The sequence below is a fragment of the Rhinoderma darwinii genome, chromosome 11 (assembly GCF_050947455.1).
Source record: "Rhinoderma darwinii isolate aRhiDar2 chromosome 11, aRhiDar2.hap1, whole genome shotgun sequence".
NCBI classification, from domain to species: Eukaryota; Metazoa; Chordata; class Amphibia; order Anura; family Rhinodermatidae; genus Rhinoderma; species Rhinoderma darwinii.
In genome coordinates, this window is record NC_134697.1 from 15,910,904 (window position 1) to 15,931,239 (window position 20,336).

Genomic DNA, 20,336 nt, shown 5'->3' on the forward strand with positions numbered 1-20,336 from the left:
AGCAAATGTACCTAGTTATGGAATCAGGAGATATGGAATATATTCCTTACTGACTAGGTAGATTTTCCATTGAGAAGTCTGAGAAAGTTGGATAGCATCCTTGGCAACTATACTAGTTGTCCAAGAAATGACTCAAAATAATTTTTAACAACTTGGCAGCAAAAGGTCACTCAAGGACAAACCCTTTTTCAATTGAAACTGATACGCCGATCAGCGGATTGCCACAGGCCAAGTTTTGAAGTTTTGTCAACCCATACACTTCTGCAGTGGCCACTACAGGTGAAATGTGGTATTACATGCCGTTCATTTAAATGAATAGCCAAGCATGTAAAACAAGGGAGGGCCGGGTCCACCAGAGGGAGCTGCTCTCTGCTCGAGTCAATAAAGGGGGTCCAGGAATTTCTTTGTTCTACTCTAGTTTTATTTGCACACTTTCACTATCGAAACCTAGTTACTTCCTCAAATGGGAATTAGATTTGGATCAAGTCATCCCAATCTAAGATTGGTACACGGCCATTCACTGGGTTAGATTTCTAAGAGTGCTAGCCATTGGGAAACTGCACATACAATTCTATTAAGATGATCTAGAACGCCTTCCCAAATTGCTAAAATTAATCCTTTTTATTCCCCTCTTTGTTGGCGCGAGTGTGGCCTCCCAGGTAACTATATGCACGTGTGATGGAACTGTCCACTAGTGTTTAACTTTTAGAAGGCCGTGTCCACTCTTATTAGTTCTGTAACATCTACCAAGATTACTCCCTGTGCTTTATTGGCCTTTCGGATATCCCCTCATCAATCCAACATGTAGTGGGTCATATCATCCTGGCCGCCAGATTGATGATCGCCAGGTCATGGAAATCTCCTGTCCCTTTAACAATTGATGAATTGATCAATTTGGTAAAATTTGATTATACCATGGAAAAAAATTGTAGCAGTACGACTTAATTTAGTTGAAAATTCTCAGCCGGGTGGTCTATTTGGTGTGACTACATGACATCCGGTATTTCCCCCTCCTGTTTTGTACCACTCTGAGTGAAGGGTGTCTCTCTAAACTGATTTAATATATTAATCCTAATTTCATGGGGTATGCTTGGCTCTACCTGTGTAATATAAATTATGGGCCTGTCGGTAGATGGTCTTCTTCATCATTCTATTTCAGCATTATCTCTTATTTGCATATTGGGAGTTATACCCTTTAGCAATAGCTATCTCAATTGTCTCCAATACTTCCAATCGCATATGGGTTTGTTTCTAACCATGGGATACGGTTTGTTTGCTATTATCTTGTTATCTTACAGTACGGTGTCCACCGTGTGATGCAGCGTTTACTGTGTGTCTTTTGCTTGGCCATGTTGGCCTCACTGTTTAAAATGTTGTATATGCAGCTATAAGATTCTTAATAAAGATTAAAATGTAAAAAAAAATAATAAAGGGGGTCCAGTGTGACGGGAACCCCCATTTTTCATAGGAGATGGCATCGTTTGTAAGCAACATTTCATATCCTGGCAGTCCTGCAGGGTTACTACTAGAAGTGCTCCTGCATGAATAAGAAGTGATTGTAGCACTGATAATGCAGAATGCAGTACTTTATGTACCCCTGTCATGAGTAGAGATGAGACAAAATGCAATGATTCCCCTCCAAAAGTGATTTGCTAACTGGCCTCAAAGGTGATTTGCTAGCTGGCGAACCTCCTATTATAGAACAGTGTTCCCCATATAAAATACTAGTGTACATCTTATAGCCTCCATAAGTTAAAGGGTAACTAAACTTTGAGAAAACTTTTGACGTATCATAGTGACATGTCAGAAGTTTTGATTGGTGGGGGCCTGAGCACTAAGACGCCCACGATCACTAAAATGAAGCGGCAAAAGCGTTTGGGTGAGCGCTCTGCTGCTTCATATCTGATCGGCTTTCCAATGGAAAGTCTGAGCCCATACTTCGCTTTATCCAAAAATAACCGGCACAGTGCTCATCCGTTGCTTCGTTTTTTAAATCGGTGTGGGTTTCAGTGCTGGCAGCCAGCTCCACATTTCAAAAATTGATGGGTGACAATGTAATACATAGTCACACCGGTTCACCACAGCAGCAACTCCTTTTTGTAGCATGATTATGGCAACAGCCACATGGACCATAATAACCTGTGAACAGGAGGGGACGCACTGACTGCTATGGGAGAGTTTTCTGAGCGTGGCCTGTGTGGAGGTCATTGTTCAAGGAGGGGGAGGGGGAGGATGGTAGCGGTGTCCATCAATATTGTCAATAATAGAGCCTGTGTTCTCCATATATAGGTGTTACCTGTCCGTGTAATCCTGCCTGTGATGATAACGAGATAACTGGTGAGAAGTGATCTCTACAGAACAGGAAGGATCAGTCTATTATGAATGGTGGATCCTCTGTTATCTATATAGAGGTGTTACTTGTCAGTGTAATCAGTGTGATGATAATGAGATGATGTAGAGAAGTGATCTCTACAGAACAAGAAGGGTTAGTTTATTGTGAGGCAGTTTTTACTCTGGCCAGTGAGCAAGATTTCAGGAATATTTTTTGATATAGATAACATGTAAAAAAAATTGTTTTAAAAAATCACTATTCCTACAGTTTGCATCCAATTTCAAACCATAATTTGCTTTCTGTGCTGCAGAGCAGCTGTCCTTGATGTTTTCCCTGAAAAAAGCCCTTTGGTTAAAATAAGAAATACAGACTATTGTTGCGTTTTGAGATTAAAAAAAAAATCATATTTGTTTGTTTTTAACTTACTTTTGAACCTTTGAATATTTGACTCGCTTTTGAACCTATGATCACAGGATCCACCATTCACAATAGACTGACCCTTCCTGTTCTGTAGAGATCACTTCTCAGCATCATCTCATTATCACAGGCAGAAATATACGGACAGGTAATAAATATATGTATAAATTTAGTTATTACCTGCCAGTGTATTTCTGCTTGTGATGATAATGAGATGATGCAGAGAAGTGATCTCTACAGAACAGGAAGGTTTCGTTTATTGTGAGGCTCAGTGGCCAGAGTGAAAACGGCAAGATTTCTGGAATATTTTTCGATCTAGAGAACATGTAAAAAAAACAAAAACATAAAAATTCTCTTGTTTAGCTCAACTACTGGTGCTTGAAACTCCATTATAACCCTGCCTCTTAATATCATACTATGACATCTTCCACCTCTCATGTACATGTAGCTCTGTTTTTTTTTATCCAACCTATTTCTACACGACTTGGAGATATTTAAAGCCGTTATACATGATTAGAAGAACATGGCTGCTTTCTTCCAAAAACAGTGTCACATCTGTCCATGTGTTATGCGTGGTACTGCAGCCTAGTTCCATTCACTTGAATGGAGCTGAACGGCAATTCCAGACACAACCCATAGACAAGTGTGGCGCTGTTTCTTAAAGAAAGCAGCAATTTTTTTCTTCTCCCATACAATGCCTTTAACATCCCATATATTGTCATGTGTTATCTCTTGCTCTCTACAGGTGCAGTCGGAGGGGTTTGTGCTCTTGCTAACGTCCTTGGTAGCCAATTGTGTGAACTGGAGAGTCTGTGTTTAAATAAGCAATGGCAGGAAGCAAGAAAGCTGCAGTATCGATTACTTGAACCAAATGCTGCTGTAAGTTTGTTTTCTTACATGTACAAAATTTGCAGTATGACCAAATTCTCTGATGCACCAGGAGACCATTACCACGGCTGCCCAAACACTGGAAAATAGACATGGTAGAAAATGAATGGGGGTATCACCCACTCTATATATTTCACATCCTTGTGAATATTTCAGATGTCCCTTTTAGATTGGTTAAGTCAAGATAAATTAAAGGAAAACTCTAAATGGAGAATAAGACAAGTAAACTTAATGCTAAATTCAGAATTGTCCTGGCTTCCTGTTACCATAGAGCAGTGCATTGTGGGAGCTTAGAAGACAGGCTTGCGCTTATTGCGTATGCACAGGATCCACACCAATTACTAGTACGGGGGTCCCGAGTCCCTTGATCCTCCTCACCAGCACTCTTGTAGCCAGTATTATCACTTTTATGCCTCATTTGACAGTTTCTGGTTTAAACGCCAAAACCTAATTTTAACGTTAGTCCTCAATTGCGCCATTATTAATAAATGCCGACCAGCGTCTCCTGTCCGGTTTATGCCTTCTAAAAACTTAGTCAATTTAAGATCTGTATATATGATGCTTGGTAATAAAATACCAGACAGAACCTTTCTTAGAACCAGGACAGTGCCCAGTTGGCAGCACAGCTGGCATTTCTTTAAGTAATGAGATGTGCAGCTGTCCTGGCCCCCGTCCAGGTAACCATGTAGCGGGAGTGTTTTGCTTGTTTAAGGAAGACCTGGCAAATTTACCAGGGTCATTGAGTCTGCTGGGAGGTAAGGAACCGCTAGAACAGGGATTAGTAATTACTGCTGAGAGAAACTTCCTCCATGTTTTATTAGAATCTAGATAATACCAAAAACGTTGTTACCAAATTACCCCAACGGCAAATGTGATTTTTTTTTTTTCACAGCCACCAATTACTTCAGACTTCTATTTTTTATTTTTGTAGTGCAAATAAAATGAAAAGGAGAGCAACTTTGCAAATAGTATTAAGAATGGTTTTGTGTCTACAGCTCTTATGGAGATCTATGTATCTCCATGGTTACAGACAACAAACAAACAAACTGTGTAGCCGGATGCTGCAGTCGCACTTCCTTCAATTTGCTCACTAGGGGACAGATCGATGGCAACATGATTGCAGGATAAGACTACACAGGATTAGTTTGTAGTCTGTTACCATGGAGACACACAAATCTACATAGGAACTGTAGAAACAAAATGATGGGAGATTGTTAATGAAGACCTATATTTTTTTCAGTACATATTTATATTGATCCAGTGCATTTTAGATGAATAAAAAAAAAATTGGTCGTGAAGGCGCCCCATCCCTTTTAGTCCATCAGCAGCCATGCAATGTGCAGGCAGCAGAAATGTTAGTGAGCTGTATCTAGTGACAATATGCACTACCAGCCCTTCCATTCTATACAGGAACAGGCAGTGCTTGTTGCTAGGCAAACATGCATACGTATTCAGGCACTAACTAGCAAGGAACAGAGATTTATTGGGGTACAATATCATTACAACGGGAAAAGTTAACGTTCCTCGGCGATTACACATTATTATGTTCAACTGCACAAAGACGGGACTAGAGAACTATGGCGCAGGAGCAGAACGGAATAAGGTTAGGCTCACACCAGCGCTGTTCCATCTGGTTTCTGTTGCTTTTTGGCACAATAATAGGAAAGTCTGCAGCGCAGTTCTTGCATAGTAGAAGCTTAGTAGCTGACTGCATACGGATTATACATAGAACTCTATAATAAAGCAGTATGCAGTAAGCTCCCCCTAGAGGTGGCCGGTGCCATCCAGAATATTGCGATTAAAATTTTTGTCTACGAAGGGGATTTAGAGCTCTGGATCAGAAAAACAAATCCTTAACCACTACACAGCTATATTAACCCCTTCCCGACACTTAACGTACATGTACATCATAGTCGGGAGGGGGGGATGTGTATGGAGCGGTGCCATGGGCTATATTACATCTGACACTTCGTTCTAATGCCCGAAAACAAAAATAACTACAATCCCAACCATTTAAATACCGCAGTCAATAGTGAACTGAGCACCTAAGCTGTAAGACAAAGGATGGGCCCTCTGTCACCCCGTCGGTCCTGACACGATCACGGTGTGCCGATAAGTTCTCATGGCAGTCTGCGGGCTCAATCAAGACCCCAGTTCTGCCATCATGGTCCTCCTATTAAGCCCTGCCTAATACAGAAGTATTGCAGTGTATTGTGCAAGCGTGCTCAAGTTCTCTGGGAATAAAAATAAATGTAGAAAATCTTTAAATAACGTTTTTAGGAATAAAAATGTTAAAAGTAAAAAAATAAGTTACCATTTTGCCCCTAAAGTAATGAAGCCATAAAAAAATATAATTGGTGTAGTTATGTCCATAAAAGTACAATACTATATTATTGTCCCGCATGGTGAACGCCATAAAAAACAAACACAAAACCAGCCAGAATTGCCTTACCTTCCAAAAAAAATTGAATAAAAAGTGATCAAAAAGTTACAAGTGCCACTACAAACTACAGCTCGTCCCCCCAAAAAAATCAATCCCTCACACAGCGTCATAAATGAAAAAATAAAAGTTATGGATCTCAGAATATTGTGACAGTTTTTTTTAACAAATTATTTAACTAGTATGTAAAAAGTAGTAAAACATGAAAAAAACTATATAAATATCTCCATTATTATATTCACCTGCAGAATAAAGTTAACACTGCGTTGGCTGGTCACCTTGAAACCCTATTATTCGTGGTCGGCTTCCCTTTAAGCCATATAACACTGGTACCTCTTAAAATATCAATGTTGGCAATAAAACTTCACTGCCATACGTGGGATTGTTAACATGTAGTAACAGCTGCTATCATGTCATGACTTGCTGTATAACATGGAGAGAGTCTATTATACCCAGCGCACTGTCATTAATATGACCGGAGAAATGTACTCTACATAAACCTCAACCAGTTTCACCAATCATAAGACGCTGCTTGAATTGTTCCCGAGTATTTATAGAACATGACTGAATGTAATTAATTGAAGTAACGTGAACGTATGGAAGGTCGGCTACATAATGGACATTTCACATTCCATTTGTGAATATATTACATGACAGATTTAAAAGGGACACTTAACTCTTGACCAATATTTATAAACCTGCATAAAATGTTGAGTAACGGTTTAAATATTTTTCTTTATTCATCTGATATTGATTTCAATTTACACAAAGTTTCCCCCTCTATTTACAGACAAAGTTAAATTCACAATTCTGCTGGATTCCTGTTACTACAAAGCAGTGTATTGGGGGAGCTCCAATGATAATGACATAGTTATACCTTGGCTGTTAGGTCACATGTCTGGCAGTGGGTGGAGCTAAACTGCTGTCTGTTTCCAAGGGCAACCAGCAGAATTTTGAAGCAACTATACATATATATTTATATAGATTTAAAAAAAAAATGATTTAAAATGTTATTAAAGGGGTTTCCCACCCACTAAAAAGGGCTGGCTTTTCCTCCGGATAAGCGATCAAAAGCTGATGGGTCGGGGTCCGACTTTCGTGATCCCCGTCGATCAGCTGTTTTGAAAGGGGGGCACACGCACACACGCACACACACACGCACACACGCACACACGCACACACACACGCACGCACGCACACGCGCACCATCATTGGATCAACGTAAACCAAGACCGCAGAAAACGGACGGCACAGGAGCTGCGCTGGATTTAAACACCTATACAGTTAATTAAGAAAAAAATGAACAGAAGAGAGCGACTCATATGAGTTTTTAAAGTTTGGTAGAAATTCTCTTTGTGATCACTATTTTGTCAAGGTAACAAAAATAAACACATCTGATGTTGAGTACCAACAGGCGATGCACAGAAAAGTCGCATCTGGGCCCTGGTCTCTGATGGGTCTCAAAGGCCCCTCTACCACATAAGCAGACCCTGGAGTTACAAATAGCAAATGGTAGACAGGGGCCCTGTTATAGATTGTGCACTGGTACCCAGGAGCCTTACGTGACACCACTGAATACCAACACATGTCCCGGAGCAGTTAAAATAAAAATTAACTTTTTAAAAAAAAAATATATATATATATATAATTTCCTTCTACCTCTCTTTCCCAGGTGACACGCAGGTTTGGGATCCCGGGCTTGAAGCAGGCCATGGAGTGGTTCGGATTCCATGGAGGCAATTGCCGTTCTCCTCTTGTACCACTGACTGAGCCGGAGCTGAAGGAACTGAGGAACGTTTTTACTAATAATGGATGGCTTTAGTTATACCATAAAATATCAAAAAGCAGAAACTTTACATTGAAATCCAAAGTAAATCAAATGCTTGTAAAAGAAAACGAAATAAAGAAAACACGATGCATAGAGTTTGAAAATCCACAGCATGCCCTAATGTCCACTCTGAATTTTTAAGCTGCGTGAGAATGGGGTTTTGTAAAACCCACATGATCTGTACTTTTGTTGCAGATTTTGAGTACGGAATCTGCGACAAAAATCTGCAACAAATCCATCACCTCTGAACATGGCCTGAGACAACTGACCACTGCTTTGTTCTTGATTGGTTCTACTATAGCCGGTTATAATCGCTCCTGATAGTCACACTTGCATTAATGGGGTTCTTTGTACTTTATTCTACAAAATATACTAGAATGTATCGTGCAGTGCTATTCTTATCGAAAATACTGGAACACTGATGAACCCTTTAAATTCAGCTGGCATAGCTCTCTATAAGGACTTTATTAACGTAAACCATGACTCTAGTATGAACATAGCCTTCATTCTAAGGGCTCATTCAGATGAGCGTATATGTAGTCCGTGTGACGGCCATTAAAACAACGGCCATTACACGGACACTTGTACTTCGTTGAAACAAGTCGTGTGAACGGCCCCATTGGAGTGTGTGAAGAGCCATGAAAAAAATAGGACGTCCTATTTTTTTTTGCGCTTCACGCACTCCTCCATAGGCTCTAGTCTATGGGGGATGTGGGATAACGCGAGCAGCTTGGACATGAAAAACTGCAGTTTTTCACGTCCGATGTTGGCTACGATCATCTGAATGTAGCCTTAGAGCTGACCTAAAATATAAAGATATGACATTTGCCATACTACAGGATGTAAATACAGGTGGGACAACCCAAAGACATTGCCAGTGGCAGCCCCAGTTACAGAAACTACGGTTGAGAAAAAATTATAAAATTATATATTCCCCCAATTGACTTTTCTGAGCTATAGTGGACAGACTGAAAATACATTAAAAGAAGCAAAAAAATAAAAATTAATAAATAAAAATCAAATAAAAGTAAACTCTGTCCCCCTAAATAAAAACTGCTTACTTATCAATCCTTGCCATACCACTGGCTTCAGCCCATATACCCAAAATTTTACATATAGGAACTACAGGTTGAAATAGATATGATCTTTGTATTTGCCATGATCTGTTTTACAATATAGTACTACTAGAAAAAATATCTAGAATTTAAATTCTAAGCCAATTAAAAAAAACAACACGTACCTGTCCTTAATCCCCTGGTAGATCCCTTAAAGTGTAACTAAACTTTAAAAAACAAAACAAAAAAACTTTTGCCATGTCATAGTGTCATGTCAGATGTTTTAATCGGTGGGGTCAGAGCACGGAGACCCTCATCAATCGCTAAAACACAGCGTCAGAAGTGCTCTGGTGAGCGCCATGCCGCTTAGCTTCTGATTGGCCTCCCCCAGAGCGGTGTACGGGCTCGATAGAAAGTCGGAGTCCGTACACCGCTCGCTCGGCATTCCTCAGGAAGCCAATCAGAAACGAAGTGGCACGGCACTGTCCCAATCGCCTCTGCCTCTTCGTTTTAGCGATCAGTGGGGGTCTTGGTGCTCCAGACCCCTACTGATCAAAACTTGACATGTCCTTGCCGGAGCTTAGATGAGCTACACAGAACTCAGCTGTGAAGTCACATGACTGTCAACAGGGTGGATCCAAACTGCAGTCTGTTTCCAAGGGCAACCAACAGAATTAGGACAGCAGCTCTATACGTGGAGAAAATGACATGGATTAACTTGAAATTGCTACTAAAACAGTAAAGTAAAGTATTTGCAAAGTTATTTAACAACTTACATAGATTTTTATACCGTGAAATGTTTTAATGGATACATATGCTTCTGTCTTGGTTATTGACTTAGACATAGAAGGTGATTAATCCTATGCAACAAATTTTATCATTGATACAAAACAGAATGTCAGGGTGAAACAAGGTACTGTATCATATTTAGTATCCAGAGCCACGTGTCTCTTTTAGTACTTTGCTCCACCACTGGGCTCTATGAATGAAATATGATTCAAACTGAAAAGAAGCGTCACCGAATCTGCTGGGTGTGATAACATTAGCATTTTTAAACATGTAGCTGCCACTATCCATTGCACATAAACTAAGGCGTAATGATTACATTACAGTGCGATGCATTGCTACAAAATATTTCTAGAATTAGCCGTGCCCTTCTACCAATTCATACCCAGGATGATTAGCGACAGGCTTGATCTCACATTAGCAGGGTGTATAAACTTACTCATCATGAAATTCCCGCTGGATGATTTATGCCATGTTTGTCAGATGGGGAAGCGGAGGTAAAAAAAACAAAAAAAACTGATATCCCGAGGGCTCCTGCTGTCGAATATATTCTGTACACACATCTTTTAAAACTGCAGTGAATGGAAATAGGAAATGTACTGGTTGGTTGCATCAGATTTTAGGCGCTATTAGGAAAGGTTCTTCCAATTCGTAAATAGTCAGGTTCCGATAAATCTATATGGGATAATGTAGCCCTTCCTGTAAACTATAAGATTAGAAGTCACCAAGGAGTTTATTGAACATATAAAAACCATAGGTCAAGTGCTTTCATACAGGTCCTGGAGCTCCAAGGTAATTTCTAATATTCTTAAAGGAACACTAAACCTACAAATTATTGATAAAAGTAGACAGGACATAAACGTGCCCGCATTCTTTGTTTGAGGAATGTGCAGAAAATCCTGCAGACTGACAAACAGTCTCGTAGAACACAGGTGATAATGTCCTTCTTATTTGTTCCACCTCTGGCTGGAAGATGGCTGAGGGGTGGGGCTTAGCTAAAGGGGCAGGGCTTTACATTCCTGGTTGCTTACGACAAAGCAGTGGGGGAGGGCTCCTGCTGCAGCCAGTTGCCATACACAGAATTGGGAGGAGGAGAGGGGAAAATGGCTGATCTCCTGAACATTTGGAAGTTTGATTGATTGCAATATGAAACTGAATAAGATCAATGGATAGCAGGGTGTCCCTTGTTGTCTGCCACAATGTGTCCCAAAAAGACAGCCAGATACAATATCCACTACTGTTAGCTACAATTTTCCCCAAAAGTCCACCCATTTCATATACAAGTAAAGCTAAGTTTACATCTGCATTGAGGCTCGATTAGGAGCCTCCGTCCCATATTCTGATAAAGAGTCCCAGACAAAATAGTGTAGCATGCAGCAGTATTTCGATGGACACTACGTCGGAACCCATTAAAGTCAATTGGTTCTGTCGGGCGCTGTTGTTATCCATCATGTGATGGATGCGGTACTCCATTTTCCTTCTGCTCCTACGATGGAACAGAGCAACAGAAATAGAGAACGGAGATATGAACAGAACCTTACGAGTTATCTTCCGTTGTAGTTACATGTGTATGTGCCAATATATGGTTGCTCTGTTCCTCCCCCATGCACCCGTCTTCCTCTCTCATGTAATTCCATGCAGACTCATACTTGGAGCGTCTCCCGGTAAGGCAATAATGCTATTCATGTAGGACTCACCCCTTAGGACCAGCCGAGGATCCACATGCCAGGGTGCGGATATGAACGAAAAAAAGAGTTTGAAGTGACAGACACCAGACAAGTGGAGGATTCTGTATGTGACTTTAATGCTTTTTCAAGTATAGAAGAATTCAGACATAAGACAACCAAGGCACAATTCTCGAAACAGACAGATCGTGTAGTGTATTTTAGACATTCAATAACTGTAAGTGAATTTTTAAGTACACACATAAATAAGCAAAAAGTGCTGAACACACACAAAATAAAGTTACACGATAAACATTTACATCCATATAGCTTTAAAATAACAGTGATCCCATTCGAAATACCACTGCTCCTGAGAAACTTTTGCTGGAGCTCAGATAATTTACTTTAACCCTAACCTTTTACCTCAATTCGGTTTCCCTCAATAAAGTTTGTGACCCAAATACCATGAGTGGCGCTACCAAACAGTATCCTCACCATCTACACCTGTGACAAGAACGTCCAACTTACATAAGTTGATGTGGAAATTAGGTCACTATTTGACCCTTTTGGCCCACACTTAACTAAACAATACTGGATATTATTCATACTTTATACAAAGTGGTTAAGCAGATATGGGTCTGTACAAGAAAAAGACTAGAGCTGGGATTGGATTCTTCATTGAGTGACACAGAAGATGCATGCAACATCTAAAGAGTGTTGGGCAACTTGAGTTGGATGATAAATACTATTGTGTGACTCAATGTATTCTTACCGCAATAGCTCCATGGACTTGGATGGTGCATGTCATTGTAGGTCCAAATACACCATATGTAGTCCAGTCCTATATATCATCACCCTACTGTGGTCTCTTAGCTGGGAACTCAGTTGTTTTGTAAGGGGTGGGACACCAAAAGAGGTGATTTTTAATGGACATCCGAGATCCAGGGCCATCATCTACAAGATGTGCAAAATGCCGGAAACCAAGATGATATTGAGTTTCTATGGATTCCTATTTCAGAACCATGAAGCAGCTGGGCAAAGACTCAAAGACAAACATCCAACATATGTGCGCAGATATTTTATGACATTCGAATTATTTTCTCACCCAAAAATTTTGGATCATGGCCATAACTAGAGTGACTGAACGTTTTCATTATTCTGGATTCGAAAATTTTCATTGATGGAAAACCATTTGAGTCAGGAAATCTTATTGTTGAGTGAATAACCTGTGGGCAGCTCATCTAAATATTGGCGCCTATTCACTTGAACAATGAGATGCATTTACATAAAAAGTGGTGAAACACCCAACAATGGCTGCATCCAAGGTGAAGAAGAAAAAGGAGAACTTTAGGAAGGACCTGTCACCAAGAGAGACCTCTTTAAAGGGGTTCTAAAAAAATTCAGGATAGACCATGCATGAGTAATCGTTGGGGGTCCCATGGGTTGGACAAAGGGGCAACAGCACTCCAGCCACTTCAATGTTTATCTAGGCACTACGGCTCATCCATGGGGCTGTGAATGGGGCTGAGCTACAGTACCAGGCATAGTCGTACGTAAGGTGTCTGGAGCCTGTCAGGTGGTTCCTCTCAGCCAATCAGCCAAGAGGGATGGACTTTTAAAAATGCAGCACACACTTCTTTTTGGGCATCTAAAATGGATTTCAAGACGCTTTAGGGATCTAAGATGCCAGTAATATAGTAAACTAAACAAGGCGAATACAATGCAAGTATTATAACTACTAAACATTGTCATCTGTTACAATGGGATATAATAGGTGGGGAGGTTTATTTGGACCAGCCAGACAAAAGAATCCTTTAGCGCTGAAATATATAAATGCCCATGTTTATAAAAACAATAACACCTTTAGTATATATGTTTGCAATTTGTTGGTATAGAAAGTTCTTGCTCGTAAATCAAGAAGACCTGACACTTAAGTAACATAGCAATATATTAATCAAGTCTTAGGCCGGATACAGACAAACGTGGGGAAACTCAGAAGTGAAAAACTGCAGTTTTTCACGTCCGAGTTGCACCCGTGCGGGTCCTGTTTTCACGGGTCCCCATAGACTTGAGTCTATCAAGGGATCCGTGAAAACAGAAGAATAGGACATGTTCTCTTTTTCAAAGGACCCTTCACACGGTCCGTTAAAACAACGGCCGTGTGAATGGCCCCATTGAAATACATTGTTTTAACGTATACTACGGTCGTCTGAATTCTGCCTTAAAGTGACGCACCACCTTATTACAACTTTTCCTTAAACCGCACCTATCATTAGAACTCTTTTTGCCAGGGGCGTATATATAGGGGGTGCAGAGGCAGCAGTTTTACCCAGGCCCTGGGTACCTAAAGGTCCCTCTGCCATATAATAAAACGTCAGTATTATAAATGGCACAATGGCACAGGTGGGGGGCTCCGTTATAAATTTTATTTCTGCGGTTTGCATTATTCAGTAGTACATATCTAGAAGGTGTATATATAAAGAATAACTGGAATCTTCCTCACCTTCCAGCATGCTGTAGTCACACTTTCCTTGCCTGCAGACTCTGTAAATATTCAGAAACCTCCTCAATAAAAATCCATCTAGAATAAAAGAGTAAATAGAAGAGAGGGAAGAGGGGTATGCAGCTGCAGTTTCTTTTTTTCTTTGTGTCTGCAAAACTGCATGCTGGCAGGTCGACAGACATCTGATTGGCTCCAAGTGTTAAGCACATTACTAGCATCACACAAAGAAGAGCCTGGCATCAGCAGTTATATTCAGCAGAATAAGGCGCATGTTAGTTTTATCACAGCGCTTACTAGGTCAGGAACTCTGGATAGATCCAAAAGAACCATTAATCCACAAACGCTAGGGAGCCCCTTCCACCCAGGTGAATTCCCGACGCATAAAATGATTGTATCCAAAGGGCCACATTTAATCAACATATGACAAAAGGCTGTTATACGCCAGGTTGGTACACCTCTTTTTCCGCTGTATAGAATAGCGTAGTAGACTACACTGTTCTATATAGCGGTATACGGTTTTATTTTTACAATGGAATGGGAGATGTATGCTACCGTATGCCAATGCAGTGGTATATGTCGCAGCCTTCTATAGGAGGCATACGTTGTTAAATTCTCCTGATGTATATCTCCGACGGAAGCATCAAAGCGTAATGTGAATAGGAATAGGATGACCAATAATGAACAATCCACCACCAAAGTAGGGAATAAACGCATATTACAAACTCAAATTCACTTTCCACAAATCATTCATCTGATCATATAGATTAGATACCTCCAGCTCCCCTAATCTCGAAGGGCTTGGGATTTGAGGGGTACATTAGAATAATCTGCAAAAACTGCACATGGCTCATTTGATCTCCTCCCTTGAGGTTGTCTAGCAGTGCCCCATACCCATTAGATTGTCAGTAGATCCTGCAGTTAAAGGCATTTTCCCAATATCCCCCAAAATCTGTAAGCATTTAGGAATACAATTTTTTTTTTATATACTTCCCATTAATAGGCATCAGTGACTTTGCATCCATAGGGACATGACATCCAAACAGCTGCCACTGGACGCTAGGGTCACATCGCAGGCCTGACAGGGACCTAACGTAAGTAGCGGAAAGCATATTACAACGGTTTGTTTTTTTTAAAATCGGTTTGGGAATTTTGCAGAAATGTTCGAACAGCGCCTTTAACCTAATGTCTATTTTGGGCCTTAGCAGTCTCCAAAATCCAATTTTAATTTTTAGTTAAAAAATGTTGGCTAGGTATAGGCTTTGCTGTCCAATAAAACGGAAGACTGAATATGTATGGAGCAGGTACTGCAACCCTCATCAGGAGATAACCCCATAGATGTAACCGTCTGTTATCGGCAGTCGTCAGCCAGCTACACTGTAATGTTTATGGGAAGAGTAAGGACAAGCATTACATTTACTGTAAAATTCAGCGACTGTCAATGTACAATGCAGTGAAATACATTCAACCTGTCCAACAGACATATGATGAGGAAGATTTTCAAATCCTTCCTATTGGCGGATCTGCCAATTGGCCGCCATATATGAAACCTAGCGCAGAAGAAAAACAGTAAGTGCAGAGCTGGTATTTAACTGGTTACCAATGACAACGCAATTGTTCTTCTTTGCAGCAATTTCGAGTTATTCCAACAATTTCTGCATTCCTATACAAAGCCGATTTCAAAATTCTGCTGGTTGCCCTTGGAAACAGACTGCAGTTTATCTCCATCATGCTGTCAGACATGTTATCTGAGCTCCCAGAATGCACTACTCCGTTAATGATTATCTATGGTTACCTTACAACCACTTGACCAACTGGCCTAGATACAAGTTTTTATACGGACTTGGAGAGGCCAACATGAAGTTTAAAGAGGAACTCCACTTTGGAGACACTTGTATACTAAATTATGAACATTGCTAGTATATTTTGAAGAGAACCTGTCACCAGGACAGGCCCCTATTTATTAGGGCATACTAAAGATGCCCTAATATGGCTGAAAAAGTCAACTGCGCTATTTATTCCGTCCAACAGTGACAGAAATTATTAGCTTGAGTTCAATGGTGAGGGAAACGGAAGCTGAGGTTCACGTTTGACTTTCCACTGAGGGGTTAATCCGACGGAAACCTCAGACGAAACCCCTCAGCGAAACGAACGCTGATGTGAACAGGCCCTAATTTAAAGGGATAATGTTTCCCTTAACTGCTGGAGTTATTTACAAATAGTCATGTGACCATGTGTCAAATAAAAAAACCTTGCAGTTTCTTCTCCCTTCTAAATAAAGATGCTGCAGTCCAGTTTCGGCTAGGGCCTCATGGTGACTTTGGCCGCGACACAGGACGTGCATCTAAAGCTTGCATATCGCAGCTATGTAAGTGAATGTGGTGGCTTTTGAACCCGCAGGATGCCACTGACACGACACTACAGTCACAAGAAGTCCAGCAGGTTTGGATTCCTTGTGGTTGGTGTCGCGGTTACTTGCAGGTTGCAAAACGACCACATTGACTTTCATTACCTGTAATGCAGGCCGGGCGACACAGCGATCTTTGGACCTGCGACCTGTGCTGCGCCAAAATCGCTGTGTAGCTCTAACCTAACGTCTTTAAGTTCGTAGTCTGCAACTCCATGCAACTATTTTAAAATTGTGGTACAAGGCAATGGAATCGTATCAAGACTTTCCGTTACCCGAGGCAAAAATTCAGTTTGCTGTATTGTATCTAAATACACTGGCCAAGGCAGAGTGGCTTGTTGGCATGCCCCCTGGTACCCAGTACCTGAAGCGAAACCCCCACCGCAGCTACGCCCCTGAATGGAGCTAGAATCGGCATCCAAAGTTGCTTGTAGCCATAGAATCAAACTTACTAAATAAAGAAAAATTTGGTACAATTGATTCTGCAACATGATCGTTGTCAGCTAACTTCGATATTCTGCCCGTCAAATGAGCGCTGATACAATGCAGCATGTTAATCGGCGCTCGTTTTCTCTATTCAAACAAAGCAATGATTGCAAGTATGAGGACGAGTGATCGCTAATACGATCGCTCGTCCCCATACATTTTGCATCTTTTTGGCAGCACATCCCGTTTACATAAGGAGATGTGCTACAGACTATCTACCATTTTTATGGCCGCATTAAAGATCCGATCAGCCGACAAATGAGTGTTTGCTCGTTCACCGATGGACCGCTGCCCAGTATACACAGGATGATGATCAGGAACGAACGTTCATACGAAAGCTCATTCATTCAATCATCGGCCCGTGTAAAAAGGCCGTACACTTTATAGTAAACCTGTTTAGCAAATAAAATACACGACCCCATACATACATTACCTGAACATTCTTCAAAACCCCATGCAAGAATTAGCGGTTTACCTGTAATATCTTGCTTCAAGAAGGTGCACTAACTTATTGCCGATAATAACAATGCACTGTGGATTATTTGTATGTGACGGATACTTATACAGTAAAGATATCTACTACGTCAATGGAGAAATCAAGGGTTTTCATAGAGAATATATAGCCCCTTGTATGGGGGCATTACACCTGGCACTGGTTAATGCCACCATATCCTCCCATCCCAGGTCGAGGGCACCTTGAACCTTGAGTCCGATCTCCTCGCCTTTGTACGCCATTGTTGTGATGTCTATGGAAAGGATGGTCCAGTACAAAATCCTACCACCCATGAAAAAGCAGGATGGTACATAACTGCACCTGGCCACACTCTTGCCAAGGACCCCATGGCCTCTGCAGGGACTGCTTCTATGGGACATAGACCACTGGGAGAAACAGGAGTCCATTTTTTCATCAAAAGACTTCCAAGGCAGTGAGGATATTGGAGTATTTAACTGCATCTTCTCTTCAATGATGAAATGTGTAGTCCTCAAAATATAAATGTCCATGCGAATAACTTTGTTACTGTGCAAAGACAGAAAAAAACCCTGTGAAGAGGATCTAAGGGATTTGTGTCAGAACATACTGCAGGAATTGTATTCATTGCAAGCTGCTGAAGCAGAGGTGGGCTTTTTGTCACTGGAGGAGGCACTGTATAAGTTCCATTGCACTTGGAAGGGTAAGCAGCAGCTTATTACATATAAGAAGACTCTGTCCCCATATTAAACAAACATATATATATATATATTCATATAGAGCTATTGCAATTCAGAGCGTAGAAGGCAGCAGTCAATCTGCTTTTACCAGCAAGCAGTGTAAACAAGCCAAAGGGAAAAAAAAAATCAAAAGGTGAGTGCACTTGTAGAATGTGATCGGTGACACGTCCGTCCTCGGAGAGTGACATCGTCCTCCTAGACTTGGTTGACAGCCAGGCAGCAGGACGCTTTGGAGGCACTTATAGCCTTCTGGATTACAGCTTGACATTTCTCTCTCTTTACCAGTTTATTGTTCTCAAAGACACCTTCGTTTCTTGGTATTCCGTGGGAACCATCGGAAAATGTCAAAAGGCCTGCGAGTGTGAAAAGCAAATAATGAGGCAGATTTCATGGTAAAGGGTGAAAATTGAAAAAAATATATATAAGTCTGAGGTTCTAAATTATAAAAGCAAAAAAGAATAATATATTACATGACAGGGATAAAAACCCCAAAAAACAACAAAACGAACAAGGGATTTCATGTCATGGTCAATGGACAAAAGCATGCGGACCCCATTGTGTGTTTAGTTCCAAACCCATGTTCATTACAGGTGTGGTCTCACAAAGACACCCCTTTTCTGATGGAAGTCGGGCTTCTAATACCCCCTGTAAACAGCCGATTTGAAGAATGTAGTATTACATGGTGGGGGGAGAAACAGAATGTGGGGAGAGGACTAGACAACAAGATAAGGAGATCCTTTCGTTACAAAACATCAGTGTAAATAAAAAGGCCCAATTAATGTCAAATCACATTTCTGATAATAAAAGTGAAAAACTGACAGGCAAGTTAAAGTGTATGTTCACAAATGCCAGAAGTCTAGCAAGCAAAATGGGGGAGCTGGAGGTCTTGATACTGGAAGAAAATATAGATATAGTTGGTGTTGCTGAAACATGGCTGGACTCTTCACATGACTGGGCTGTAAATCTACAGGGTTTTACACTTTTTCGGAAAGACAGGACAAATAGGAAAGGTGGTGGTGTATGTCTGTATGTGAGAAGTGATATGAAGGTGAGTGTGAAAGAGACAATAGTGGATGAATACTGTGAGGAGGTTGAAACCTTGTGGGTGGAATTACAAAGGGAGGTAAAAACTGAAAAAATGACTTTTGGTGTAATCTATAGACCCCCCCAATATAACTGAAGAGATAGAAGGTCAGCTATATAAACAGATGGAGCGGGCTGCACAGGCGGGTACTGTAGTGATAATGGGAGATTTTAATTTCCGGGATATTAATTGGTGTCATGGTTCAACTTCAACTGCAAAGGGGAGACATTTCCTCAACCTGTTGCAGGAAAATTTTATGGGCCAGTTTGTGGAAGACCCGACTAGAGATTAAGCTCTGTTGGATCTGGTAATTTCGAATAATGCAGATCTTGTTGGGAATGTCAATGTTCGTGAAAACCTCGGTAACAGTGATCACAATATAGTTACATTTTACCTATACTGTAAAAAACAAAACGCAGGCTGGGAGGGCAAAAACGTTTAATTTTAAGAAAGCCAATTTCCCCAGGATGAGGGCTGCAATTCAGGATATGGACTGGGAAGAACTAATGTCAAATAATGGAACAAATGATAAATGGGAGATTTTCAAATCTACTTTGAGTTATTATAGTGCAAAATTTATTCCTATAGGTAACAAGTATAAACGACTCAAATTAAACCCCACATGGCTTATACCTTCTGTGAAAGGGGCAATACATGACAAAAAAAGGGCATTTAAAAAATACAAATCTGAGGGTACAGCTGCAGCCTTTGTAAAATATAAAGATCTTAATAAAATCTGTAAAAAGGTAATAAAATTAGCAAAAATACAAAATGAAAGGCAGGTGGCCAAGGATAGTAAAACAAATCCCCAAAAATTCTTCAAGTATATAAATGCTAAAAAGCCAAGGTCTGAACATGTGGGAACCCTAGATAATGGTAATGGGGAGTTGATCACAGGGGATCAAGAGAAGGCAGAGTTACTAAATGGGTTCTTTAGCTCTGTATATAAAACAGAAGAAAGAGCAGCTGATGTAGCCGGTGCCAGTGCTGTTAATATATCAGCTGATATACTGAATTGGATGAATGTAGAGATGGTCCAGGCTAAATTAAATAAAATAAATGTGCACAAGGCCCCGGGACCAGATGGGTTACACCCTAGAGTTCTTAAAGAGCTTAGTTCAGTTATTTCTGTCCCCCTTTTCATAATATTCAGAGAATCTCTAGTGACTGGTATAGTGCCAAGGGACTGGCGCAGCGCAAATGTGGTGCCTATTTTCAAAAAGGGCTCTAGGTCTTCCCC

The 20,336-nt window shown here is 40.7% G+C and overlaps 2 protein-coding genes across 3 annotated transcripts in view; one reads left to right on the forward strand and one right to left on the reverse strand.

Annotated features, from left to right (window-relative positions):
• The window catches only part of HOGA1 (4-hydroxy-2-oxoglutarate aldolase 1), a 29,459-nt gene extending 21,441 nt beyond the window's left edge, over nt 1–8,018 (forward strand). For both annotated transcript variants that reach the window (XM_075842362.1, XM_075842361.1), the window contains exons 7-8: nt 3,495–3,628; nt 7,750–8,018. In XM_075842362.1, the coding sequence (XP_075698477.1) occupies nt 3,495–3,628; nt 7,750–7,899 (284 nt within the window). In that variant the 3' untranslated portion in view covers nt 7,900–8,018. The remainder of the gene's footprint in view (nt 1–3,494; nt 3,629–7,749) is intronic.
• Nucleotides 8,019–11,531: 3,513 nt separating this feature from the next.
• The window catches only part of MORN4 (MORN repeat containing 4), a 28,411-nt gene continuing 19,606 nt past the window's right edge, over nt 11,532–20,336 (reverse strand). The window contains exon 5 of the mRNA XM_075843049.1: nt 11,532–18,365. Coding sequence (XP_075699164.1) covers nt 18,208–18,365 — 158 coding nt within the window. The 3' untranslated portion in view covers nt 11,532–18,207. The remainder of the gene's footprint in view (nt 18,366–20,336) is intronic.